Consider the following 13,429-nt stretch of genomic DNA (forward strand, 5'->3'; position numbering starts at 1 on the left):
CAGTTATGGAACTTATAATGCCTCATTACTTTCGTGTTAGCTTAGTAAGGCAAAACATCATGATGGAGAGCAAATGGTGAAGGAAAAAGCCAGTAGCTTGTAGTTAAGCAAAAAGAAAGAAGGGTTAGAGCCACGTTACCTTAATCTAGAGAATAATGCCAATGAACTTAGACCTGACGTCGCACCCCTGCTCTGCCGCTTTCCCACCCTGTCGTTCTGCCTCCACACACACATTAGGCTCCATCTCCTAGAGGCTCTACCATCTTCCTATGGTGCATCAGCTGCAGGTTGAGCCTTTAATGACTTTAGAAGACATTTAAGATCCACATTATAGTATCACTAAAACATGTTTTCCCATTTTTAATAAAGTTACAGAATCATATTAATACTATGAAAGCAATATGTACATTTCCCATGCAATGTGCCCCTCTCCTTCCCTTCCTCTGATGATGATGAGGTAAGGGCGAAGAGTAGTTGTTACTACAAAGGTAATTTACTCTCTGTTCCAGGGGATAGAATCCCAGCTTGGGTGACTCGGGTCAGATATTTAACACTCTTTACACCTGGGAAATCATGCTGGTGGTAAGGGGTTATTGCTCCCCTATGCTGGGTGGAGGGTATTTTGTGTGACTGGACTCAGAAATAATGAAGAAGTTAGAAAAGAGTATGTATCTTGGGAGCAGCATGGTGATAGATAAGGGGGAAGGAAGAAAGGTCTGACCACAAGAATGAACTTAGTATTACTCAGGGCACTAGGCCCTGGAGCTTACTTTTAGTCATTTTTTCCCCTGGGCTGTATTCTACATGTTAAACAGTCCCCATCAAACCATGGTATAATTAGTTAGTTATTATCATATAGTTATGTTCTCTTTGCATGAAGATCAAAATTATAGTCTGGTTTCTGCTTTGGAAGAGGCAGCGGAGGGTGAATTTCAGAGGTAGGAGCTGAGTAGATCATTGGCTGAGAAGACAGCTTAGCCAGAACCAGTGGCAAATTGGGTCCTTCAAATTGGGCAGTGCAGTCCTTCAAATCTTCTGGAGCTTCTTGGCAAACAGACTGGTTTCTTCTAGTCATAAAAGCAATCAACTTTCCTTGCTTGTGAAATAGAAGTGTAAACTCTTGAAATCTGAAGAAGGAAAGAACACTCAGGATGCACAATTGTCCAAATTTCTTTTACAAATCACAGAATAGGGAAAGGAAACATCACTGTCTGAGATGCCCAGGAGCACAGGTCTTGAATTTTGCAATATTTATATTTGCACAATGAAATTAGGGATATACTCTAAAACTAAATGCAGAATCTATTGATTTCTATGTCCCTGAAAGTATTTTATACATATGCATAATACTTATTTTACTAATTTTATGTGAGTCAAAGTTTTGTGGCCTAGACTTTTGGACCTGTGGCATCATGGCAGTGCTAAAAACGTTTTGAATTTTAGACTTGGGGATTGAGGATGCTGAGCATGTGTTATAAGGAGAAGCATTAAAAATACATTCACCTTCTATTTCAATGTACACTTTTATTCATGGTTGAAAATAATAATTACATGTAACTCGTAAACTTATTCAGAATCAGTGTTCAGAGAGACATAAAATGTATGGGTTAAATGACATATTCTGATGACTATGGAATATACCATACAGGTAGAATCACAAAATATAAAATGAAAACTTGCGAAAACAAGTCCTGTTACCTATATGTGTAAGAAAAGCAAGACTCGTTTTCCTACAGGCTACCAATATTATACAGGGAAGTTCTTGACAGAGTTCAATTATTTTCATGTACTTCACTTGGTAGCTCAAGAAATGATAGAAAAGGACACCAGTATACAGAGAAGTCACTTCACAGTGTTATGTGATAATAGAAACTCGTATTAATACAAAATATCACTTGAGGTTTTTTTTTTTTTACATAGAGTTCTAGAGCCAAGTTTGAGAGACATCTTGGTTAGCAAGCAATCTGAGAATTATTAAAAACAGATTTTCTTAAACAAGTATGTTTTTGCTGGTAAAACTGTTGACGGTTTAAAAGCAACTGGAAGTAGACGAGAGGTCATTTTAACAGCAGGCATGGAGCGAAATGCTTTGTCACTTCCACTCATCTCCATAAGGTGGCAGAGTTGTCATTACAAAGGTATTACAAAGTTGGCATCACAGAGAGCAAACTCACTGTTAGTCTCTAGAACAGTAGAAGGCTTCCGGTCATTTTTGCCATTTCAATATTGCTATCTTCATTCAACAACAGTACTAATAGTACCCAGTTTATCAGAAATAACAGCAAAGGAGCAGCACGGACCTCCAACACCAGGGTTTCCTGCAGACTCCCCTGCTCTGAGCACTGCTTTCTCTTTCCAGACATTTATGTCTCTGCAGGGTCTCTTCCACATCCAATCACTCCAGGCCCCATGGTGGTACTCCCAGATCACCACAGAGGGAACTAGAGTGTATCTGTGTGTGGCTGAGGCGAGCATAATTATTTAGACTGGCAGGGGGCTGTAGCCTGGCCTACCTTAATGAGAACTCAGGAGTGCGATGGGTTGGCTTTGGCTTATGTGGTCTGGTAACGGGTTCTTAGATCTGTCAATCAAGTCCTAAGTGCTAGGGCACTGTTTTCAAATATGGCACTTCAAATATGCTCAGAGGGACAGGTGGCTTAGATCTCAGTGTCTTGAGCATCACAGAGTGAACGAGCAGTGGCATCGCAGAGGCTGAGCTCTGTAAAGGAGGAAGTTTGCCCAAAGCTATGAGGATTTCTGTAGTCAGCTTCTCAAAGATAAATGAGACATTTGATCAGTTTTCATTGCCCCTCTGCCTCCTGGGTTGGGGGGAGTTTTTCAAAACCAGATTCTTGCCAATTGTTTTTTGAAAGGATCTCAAGGCAGAAAAGGAAGGCTACATTTAGGCTGACAACATTCCTTACTCACAAGAGCTCAGAGTCTGTTGTGGAAGGGCGTTCTCCATACCTTCTTACAGGGCCCAGATGTTTTAGAGTGGTATTTGCTTGAAGCTTTGCAGATTAATATATACTCCTAGGGGTTGGAAATTATGTTCCCCATTGACAGACTTTCTCTTATTTTGCTTTACTTCTCTAATAATTGAACAGTGCCTCACATCCATGAGATTCTTTGCAGGCTTACTTTGAAAGAAAGGCAGTTACCATGACTTGCCACCACAGTTTGCATGGTGTCGCTTAAAGGAGTTCAAAGAACCTTGTGTCCCTTGGTGTCTGCTGGTGGATTTAAAAAACAAAACAAAAAACAACTAAGTATGGCAGTGACCTGCAATAAAATTTCCCTATCAGTAGCCACTCCTGGGTAGTCAGCTTTATACACGAAAGGACAAATATGACTAATCTCAGAGTGAGAAACTTGCCTCAGTGAGCAGCTGCCGATGGATTTTCTCTTATCAACTACTAATAGACTAAAAATAGACCAGGAAACAAAGTTATTTGGGCAAATGTAAGCCACGCTCCTGACACTGGTCTGGCATGCTTTGGAGGAACTCTCAGCTTTTCTGTAAAATGTCCACAGACTCTGAGAAGTCTGTGCTGAAGAAAACTATGCTGTTCCACCAAAAGAGACAATTTGGTAACTACAAGGTAAAGGGGAATTTATCACAGGAGATAATTCCCAGAAACCAGTATTAGGAACCTAAATCTCGCAAATCAAAACCTCCACCCTGGATAGTTTCTTACCATGCTGTGGCTCCTATGTGGGACACACATGGGAGATGTTCCGGGGTATAATTATACCGTGTTCTTTACCCAGTGTCTTTAGCGTTAGAGGTGCTAATGACCATGAGCCGCCAAACACTCTGGAAATACATCCTACAAAAAGCAATGCCACATTTAAGAGGCACAGACAATGAAGGTCTCTGTGTGATCATCAGGAAAAAAAAATGCCAGCAGCCAAAAGGAGTGCATCTTATCTAGATAAAAACGATAATGGTTATAGTTGTAAGACAGGTGGAAGAGAACTAAAGAGTACCTATTCTTAGTTCACACAGACATGGTTTTAACTCACATCTGGCTCTATCCCTAGTAGGAGTAAAACAGATTTGTAAAGCTATGCACTACTGCCTATAGACTCTGTTACACAAATTTTTACATCACATGTGTACATCTGCCGGTGATTCAGATTTTTATGTTAGCTCCCTCCCTGCGTTCTCTCAGAGGCAGTGTGTTTGCCAGCATTTCTGCATGTTCTCTGCAGTAGCTACGTTTTGTGTTTCCTGCTCCTTAATCTGCTGGGTGCTTGAGAATTACTTTATTAAAGCAAATCCAAGTTGTCTTTTAATTAAGAATAATAAATACTAGGCTGGAGAGCTTCCCTCTGAAGAGAGCTCAGGACTTTCAGAACACAGAATATGAAAAACCTATCGGGAGTAGCCGAGACCTTTTTGTCTGTCTTTTGCTCCTTGGTTCTGCTGTGTGTGCAAGAGGTTGCTAGGCAGCAGCGTTCTTGTCATATGTAAGAAGTCTCAGGGAAATAACCCTACAAAGTCAGAAATTTGTCACTGTTTCCAGCCCAGGGGATCTTGCTGGGAACTCTCACCTACAAGTTACTAGAAGAGGATGAGAAATTGCTTCGTTATTCTATGTCAGGCATTTTGCTCTAGGAACTGATGTGGATATTAATTCCCACTCTCTTCACTTCAGGGTTGTCCCTCGAGGACGCCAAAGTGTTTTGAAGTGTTCACACCCACGTTTCCCTTGAGCTATGTGAAATGGAAAGAAAAAAATGTAACATCTACATCTTTAAAAGAGAACGAGGCATGCTTTTATTGCAATTATTACTGATGCTAATAATACTCCGTGCTTCTAGCCGCATCTGCCATGTGGCAGCGCAGATCCCCAGCAGAATTTAAAGGAACACTCTCACTTTCTTAAACGTTGTGTTTAATTATTATGCAGCTCCTTAGTTATGGGTATGGAAATGCAAGGTTCCTGGGGAGGAAATCAAGGAAGGTAGATGGCAGGGGTCCCGAAACAAAGGAGAAATAAGCAAACAAGCCCAGAAACTTGCTGACATCACTACCCACACTTCCTACTTTGGCAAGGATTGAGTCAAAGCAGACCCGGCAGACCTAAGACCACAGGGGCATTTTTGAGCCAGTGGAGGGGCTTTGATCTCTGGGCATATTTCAGGTAGTTTGACATCTGTCATCAATACCTTTCCTTGTGTTCCTAAAAAGTCTAACAGTTGCCAACTGATGTTTTAAATCCACTATATGAAGCATGTGGTTTAAACACAATGAAATGAACTAATGAGCCCTCTGAAAACTAAAATTATGTAAGCCACAAGAGTAAGAACTCAAGGGTTGTAGTCTTAGAGACCTAACTCACAGGCTGGGATTGTGGCACCGGCCTTTAATCCCAGCACTCAGGAGGCAGTGGCAGGTGGGTGGGTGTCTGAGCTCCATGCCATTCAAGGATCTCAACGGAACAAACAAACAGAGATATTTAACTTACTACTCCATACATTATAATTTGCATAATGCACCAAGCCCTGTGAGTGGTGGGATCTTAAATGCATGATAAAGATGAAAAGTTATGGAGAACCCAAATAAATGCCTATGTATATCGGATGAATAAATGGATCTATTATTACAAACTGTTTATAATTCCCCCCCACCCCCCAGTAACGAGAAGGAGAGTATGTTTGACACAGTGAAGGAGCTGGAAAGCTGGCTCACAGCATTACCTCTTTCTGTTATCTGTTTATTTATTTACGTACTAATGGAACTGAGGATTGAACTCTGTGCCTCACATGTGCTGGGCAAGCACTCTATGGATGAGTTATATCCTCAGTACCTGTTTCTAGTCTCAAGACCTGAATTCAATATAGTAACTTTAATTACTGGGCTCTGACTTTGATATGAGACTGCAGGTGGTCTTCATAAACTATTTTGTGAAACTCTAGGCAGCGAATAAGCTTTATGGTTAGAATTTAAGATGCCAGAAGGAAAAGAGTGATCCCCGTTGAGCAAGGGAAGCTGAAACTGTAACAAGCAGTCAAAAAGTGGCTTTGAGCAAGTTAGTAGCACGTTCACTTCCCAGGACTGTCATCTAACAGTTAAAAGTAAGCTGTCTGAGTGCTGGCTGGTAAACGCAGTGTGCAGGTTGTTCAGAGCACACAAAATTGTGTTTAAGGTGCAAACGAAGAGAGCAGACACAGGGAGACTAAGCTGGTCTGTCTTGTGGAAAGCAAAATCACAATTATCCGTACTGGGATCTCAGGCCTTCTTCTGGTGTGCATGAAGACAAAGTACTCGTAAACATAGAATAAAGAAACGAATCTTAAAAAAATAAAACAAAACAGAGAGAAAGCAGTGACCTGTGCTCAGGGATTTCTAATTACAACACCCCCCCCCCTCCTCCAGAAGACAAAATGAAGTTGATAAAACAAGCAAAACAAAACAAACAATAACAAAATGGAGAGAATACTAATGTCCTTAGGCTAGCGATTCTGCTAAGAAAAAAGGAGAGGCAGGTGATGGAGAGGAGGACAGCAGCATGTGTCTGCTTGCCAGGAGCCCACAACCTGAACATCCAGAGCTATGCAGATCTGCATCAAATTCACCACAAAACAGCCAGCCACGAAAAGCCTGGTCTGTAGGGACTCCATAAAAAGACAGATGAGGAATGAATGTAGAGGAAAGAGGCTAGACTGATTCACAGATATAATAGGACACCTGGTGATTTCACCTCTGTGACCAGCCTCAGTGTTCTCCTCCTCAAATGGGCATAGGGAGACACCGTAGGTCTTTCCAGTGCTATGTGTTTAGCTTGCAGTAAAAGAGCATATACTCCTATGGGTGTGTGCACCTGAGTCCAGGTAACTGCAAAGGTTAAAAGTGGGAGTCAGATCCCCTGGAACTAGAATTACAGTTGTGAGCTACCCAGTGTGGATGCTGGGAACTTAACTTGGGTACTTTGTAAGAGACGCAGGCAAGTGACTCAACATTGAAGCATCTTTTTTTGCCTCCGTGCTTATATAAATTTCTAAAATGACATCCTGCTCTTCCGCTCAAGCTGGCTTTATACTTCTGTTTTCAAGCAATATTGCCACTTCAGGCTCCTGAGTGTTAGAGTCCAGCTCACATAATCATTTTGAAAATATCTGTTGTGTTAGCTGCATTTGGAGGCAATTTATGCTAAGAAAGACTATGAGAAGCACTCTTCCATCTCCAAAATCATTTTTCTAGAGTGTTCTTAAATAAGCAATATCTGGAGCACACAGTCTAGGAAAAGGGCACAGTGAAGTCTAATGATAAAATTTTTTTATAAATTTTCTCAATTTTAAGTTTCTCAAAAATGTATTTTGTTTTCAAGAAAAAAAAAAGTGAATAGAGAGTTCAACCAACTTTTAAAAATGTACTCTCCCCCTCTCCCTGCCATTTAGCTCTTGTAGTTCTGGTAATGGAATCTAGGGTCTTGGCTTCAATGATAGTCATGTGCTCCTCAATGGAAGTGCTTCTCCAGCCACCTTTTTAAACATTAAACTTCAGAGCAACAGCAACCTCTTTTTCCTCCTCATCTTCCTTACCCTTGTCCTTGTCCTCGTCCTCATCGTCCTCCTCTTCCTCTTCTTCCTCCTCCTCCTCTTTCTCCTTTTCCCTCTCCCTCCTTTTTTTTTTCCTCTTCCATTTTTAATTTTTGTGAAAGAGTCTCACTAAACCACCTAGGCTGCTCTCGAATCTGTGTTCATTCAGCCTCGCCCTCCCATGTAGTAGAGGTTATAGGCCTGTGCCACTGTGCTTGGCTGAGCTCAATTTTAACCCAGAGAAAAAGAACAGAACAAAAATGGTCAAATGAAAAGAAACTCATGCCAATCAGGAACAAGACAAGGATGTACAAAAAATCACACATTGTACGTATTTCCTGATCCACTTTCCTAAGCACTGAATACTCTAGGTACTTGTTGAATTAAATAGCAATAAAATAAAGACTTTATTGATTAGTTCAGAAGATGTTGTACAACAGAGTTCAACTGTTTTACAGTGGTAGAATTAACCTGTTGGTGCTGTTATGTGTGGACTGAGCCCTGAATTGTACTGGCTTTTTAAGTTAGAGTCACTGCAAGAGCAGAAAAACCAACATACTTTCTACAGAATTAATGGAACACTGGACAATCTAACATCATATATTGTTTTCTTTCTGACCATAAAGACCAGAAAAGAAAGCAAGAAGGAGACAGTTTTATTTCATTGAACTAATGACGATATTTTCGCAATATTAGAAAGTATATGTCTCTTTTTTGTACAATCTATAAAAATTAAAAATTGAGACCTTCACTTCAACAAGATGGTGCTCTTGAAGTATGTGCAAAAGGCAGCTCAACATTCTACTATATGTGTTTACTAGTTTTAGATGGATAGAATATCATCTAGAATATAGGCTCTAGTGCCCAGCATTTTTTGTAACAAAGTTTGCTGTAGACCAAACTTTAGCAAATGATGTAAGTAGGCATGCCCTAAGTCAGCTTCTGAGACTTGTCCTCAAACAAAAGAAATGCCATTCTATTTGCCTTTCTTCTCTTTCAGTTCTTTTGGCTAGAACTAAAAATCCAGACATAAGCTTCAGCAGTCATTCTGAATGTTGTTATGATTTGAGAACCATAGCTACAAAGTATGAAGCAGTAAGAGGTCAGGCTCTCTAAGAAGCTCCTATACTGATCTCTGCTGATGGTGTCTAGAACTTTAGAATATGAAGAGGAATAGACAACTCTCTTAGTTAAGCTGCTGTTGTTTCATTGTTAGTGTTGTTGGTGGTAATGGTTGTTTGTGGTACAACTTAATTGTAAAGTAGACTGTCTGGTTATTTATAAAAGTAGATACTATGAGGGAAACCGAAAACCACCCAGATCATCAATTTCATAAGACTACTTCTTATCAGCTCTAAAGAGGAGTGAAAAGGTGCTTCAGTGTTTTCTCTCAGTGAAACAAACAAAGCCATTTGACCAAAGGAGTAAAACTGGCATTATCCAAATCAAGATGGCGTACCTTCCCGTTTCCATTCTTTCAAACTACTCTTCACTCTGCTCCTTCTTTGCTGCTCTTCCCCTCCATCCCTTTATTCTTTTAACTTCTCTCTCAAGTTCAAGCCAATGTCCATTTGGATCATTTGGATATTTCATTTAAAAAAAATTTACCATTTAATAGGATCCATGCCTGTTATATGAATGCAAGTTCAAGGAAAATGGTTAATTCTCCGTGGACCTGTGTAAGCTCAACAATGGTGCTAGAAGTTCAACAGTCACTGAGACCAGGGCCACACCAGAAGCCAGTTTCTATGTCCTGTTGCTGATGAGTATCAACAGAGTCTAGAGAAGCCTGGTCGAAGGGCAGCTCTCAAAGACCCAAGTTTGTATCATTTCATTGGGCAGTAGCTTTGTTCACAGGTTAAGGCTAGTTCAGGAACATATTAAGCCATCCTGGAGCTAGTTGATTAGCATAGAAATATCTGTATTGAGCTTGTTTTTATCTGAGCTGCCTGTGGCCAGTCCATAACGCATCCTTTATTTGTATTCTTTTCCTACTTTTTTCATTCAGTCCTTGTTAGAAACCAGATACTGTCTCGGGCTAAAATGTCAAGTCAGAACTCTAATCAATCTGTAAAGTTTTTTCCAAATTCCTTATTAAAGTGACCTTCACTCACAAGTGATAAGCATTTGTTTTTAAAAACCACACACCCAGAATGTTTTTCATAGTGAGACCATTTTGGGAATGTAATTTTTAAAATTAGGATTAAAATGAAGTTCTGTTTAATCTTGGCAAGAATCTAATTTTCAGAGACAAAAAGTATAATTTTGTTTTTTGTTTGCTCCTCGATTTAATCATGACCGCTTCTCTTGGCTTCACAACACACATTTTAGTTGATTCTAAAGACACATTTCCCTTATCAGAAATGATCTGTTTCATTAGATGGAATAGGTAGCCAGCCATCTTGTTGTATCCTGTCGGATTGAGCTAGTAAAAGAAAGCTACCTCTTTTATTTGGGTTTATGCAAATGGCAAGACTTGTTTTACCAAAGAACTAGGAAAATGAGTCAATATTTTGCTAGAACAAGATGTCATGCTCTTCTCTCAAAACAAAGTGAACCAACCACATTCAAGGTTTAGAGAAGTATGAAGACTTTTTTTTTTTGTTTCAGAGACACAACCTCTCCCTTTCTATGGCAGTGAGAAGGAGGCTAAGGTCATTGGAGAACACACTCTTACAGTTTTTGTCTGATGTGGACTGCCCCATGCCCAAGACAGTCCATGTCTGCGAGTTCTCTAACCCATCTATCCTTCTGCCTAATGTTTGCTGGCTTTGGAACATGATTGGGTGTCCCCATAAGTAAGTTGATGGCATCCTAGCTCCAGCATTGCTGCATAACATAGCGGGATGGTCCAAGGAAGAACAAGTCATTCACTTGAAAGAAGGCTGAGCGTGGAGCCAGGTTGGCCATGACTGACAAGGCTTGGTGTCAAGGTGGTTGTGTGACAAGACTTGGGCTTTGTGTCATTCTTCTCCCTGGGCTCCTCAAGTGGGAGTTCGATGGCACCACCTTTAAGGTTTTAAGAGCTCCTTGTCAATTCGAGGTGACTGCATTAAATTCTGATAGTTAGCAGACCCATGGAATCTATGTACATAAGAGGGAGAAGAGGGAACAGAGAGACTTTCACAAACATACAAAACTTTGTACCAATACCAGTGTGCCTTAATTAATTCAAGGGTGCCTTAGAGATATTCGAGCTGCACTGGACTCTCTCTGGGGCAAACAGTGAACAGACAGAACAGGGATGAAGAAAAAACTTAATTTTCATGTGTGTATGAAAGGAGCAAAATGGCTTTTCACATGGGAACTAATGCAGGGACAGAAAACACTGCGGTGACAAATACCTGCCCTACATGGTGAGCAGGCAGTTCGTCAGCGATGCAGTTAAATCTCAGCTGTGAGAATCAACTGGAAACCAATGGATTCTTATCAATCTATTTGGCCACATCACAATGGCCAGATATTTGGTAAAAACCAGTTTGCATGAGCAGACTAAGTGAAGCACACTGTAGTTTCTAATGTCATATTTGTTGGGGGTCAACAGCATCATGGAGACGGATAGAAAAGGGGCCAGAGGAAGGATCCTAAAGTGTCAGACATGTTCTGTATTTGGGTCAAAGCATTGGTCATTCAGTTTGTACATTTCTCATTGTACTCTTAAAATCTATGCATTTCACCGTACATATATTTTATTTGAATCTAAAAAGCCCCACAATTGTGATACTTTTTCCACGATGAACCTATTTTCCCCCTTAGAAAATTAGGGTTTTCACTTAATTCTTTTGATTATTGGGATCAATGGGAAAAAAAGAAAAATGGATGTAACTCAAGCAGAAATATTTTCATTACAGATTTCAGTAGTGAATTCTGCCGCATTTGAATGTTCCCTTTGAATATCCTAAAAGTACTTGGCTACAGATTTATGGCCGTGATTTCTGTCCCACAGCCCTCGAGCTGTATGTTTAGGTCTGACATCATTGCTGGGAGTGAAACAAAGTGCAGAAAATACGAACCTCACTGACAGCCAACTTCCTGCATAGTGGAAGGGTCCCCACTCATCATTTCTGCCTTTGCACTCCATCATAATATAAACACACACACACACACACACACACACACACACACACACACATATAAGTGTGTGTGTGTGTGTCTCAGAATATGACAAGAACAAGAGATACATGAATCTCCAGGGTTAGATTGCCAGAATATTGTTGTGGACTCTTTAGAGATTCAGAACAAAGGACTCCATGTTTTGTCTGCGTCTGGTACTGTTGAAGCAGTGGTCTGTGTTCAGTTCGAAAGTTGGATCCAGTCTTTGTGTGATCTGCCACAGGTCTACCCTTGTGTCTGATGCCCATAGGCAACGTCTGCGTACACAGATCCATTAGCTTAACAGGGTTCAGTGGCCAGCAACCTGGATGTCACAGTTCAACAACACAGACAGTTCCCTTAGAAATGACTTGGAGAAGATTTTCACAGATTTTTTTTTTTTTTCATTTTGCATGCCTCAAGTTAAATTAAGAAAAAATTAAAAACCATTTTTTTTTACAATTTACAAGTGCTCATATAAGATGACTTAAAAACAAAAACAAAAAAATACCCACCCAAGCACCCAGAACGCATCTAGCAAACAACGCTAATGTTAACACAGGCTGACACCAAAGACCTCGCAGCTCCGTGTTCTCTGGTCGGCAGGGGGCGCAGTCCTGCTGTCTAGGAGGAAGGTGACGCTGTAGGATCCCCAGAGCTAGAGGCCAATGGTGCTTTGTTCCCTAACTCAAGTCCAGGAGCCGCATTTCAGAGTCAATGTCATTACTTATTTCGACCTGAAAAAGAAAATATGAATTGCTTTAAAGAACACCAGCGCTGATAAATGAAAAGCCTGCCCCTTTCTCCAGGCCTTTTGAAATGCAAAGCAATTTAGGGTGGGCCTCCTTCTGTCTGACTTAGGAGCGAGGGCCGAGGGCTCAAGCTCTTCTGCTTTACAGAGGAGCTTGTGGCAGTTCGGATAGGGCAATAGCTGACAGTCACAAGGCTGTGGGGTGACGTGGACTCACTCTCTCAGGAGGGAAGGCAGTATGTAGCTCCAGTTTACTAGCCATAGTCCCATAGCCTCTTCATAATAGAGGTCTTAGTCTGAGAAAAATCATGAACCTGGCTCTCTCACCAACATCTGTCCTGAAATGTACAACATTACATATCCATTTGCCTTGGCCACTGTGCCTAAATATTTGGTGGGGGGAAAAAAGAAACAAAACAAAACGTCCCCGTATCCCCACCCCTATAAAAGCGTATTCCTGGCAGCGTCTTTCAGATGAGATTAACATTTCAGTCTATAGACCAGGTAAATTATATCTTTCTCCATAGTGTGGGTGGACATTGTGGCATCACTTGAAAGCCTCAGCACGCAGTGAGGTTTCCTGAGGAACTGGGGGTTCTCCCGCCAGATCATTTGCAGCATTGACTTGTCCCTGTTCTTCAGTCTGCTAGCCTCAGCTGCAGATCGAAGACGTTCCAGGTTCAATTACTACATAAGCCAGTTTCTTTACATCTCTACCAACTCTTTCCTCTTTTCTCCTCTATCCTTTACCCTTTCCCCCAACCCCTGCTTCACTTCCTGCTTCTCTGTCTCCTTCCTCACCAGTAGCAGCCCTACCAACCACCACCAATGTAAATTTTGTCTGACCAACCCCCGAAGTACTGCAACCCTCCTGTCTGAGTCATTCCGGTCTCTACATTTTGAACAGAGTGTGCCGCCCATAACTCCCTTTGCAGCCTTTAGAATACATAGATCTGAACGATGCGTCCGTGCTCATAGTCACCGTCAACGTTAGCATCACCCCTGCATTGCCAGGGAGAGTGTCTTGGCACTCTCTAT

At 41.1% G+C, this 13,429-nt stretch overlaps 1 protein-coding gene across 2 annotated transcripts in view; it reads right to left on the bottom strand.

Annotated features, from left to right (window-relative positions):
- Nucleotides 1-1,504: 1,504 nt before the first annotated feature.
- Nucleotides 1,505-13,429, bottom strand: part of Nkain3 (Sodium/potassium transporting ATPase interacting 3) — a 696,335-nt gene continuing 684,410 nt past the window's right edge. Inside the window, exon 7 of one of the 2 annotated variants that reach the window (XM_039110792.2) lies at nucleotides 1,505-12,377. In XM_039110792.2, coding sequence (XP_038966720.1) covers nucleotides 12,324-12,377 — 54 coding nt within the window. In that variant the 3' untranslated portion in view covers nucleotides 1,505-12,323. The remainder of the gene's footprint in view (nucleotides 12,378-13,429) is intronic. The other variant, NM_001109540.2, reaches the window with a different exon arrangement.

The sequence above is a fragment of the Rattus norvegicus genome, chromosome 5 (genome assembly GCF_036323735.1).
Source record: "Rattus norvegicus strain BN/NHsdMcwi chromosome 5, GRCr8, whole genome shotgun sequence".
In the NCBI taxonomy this organism is placed as follows: Eukaryota; Metazoa; Chordata; class Mammalia; order Rodentia; family Muridae; genus Rattus; species Rattus norvegicus.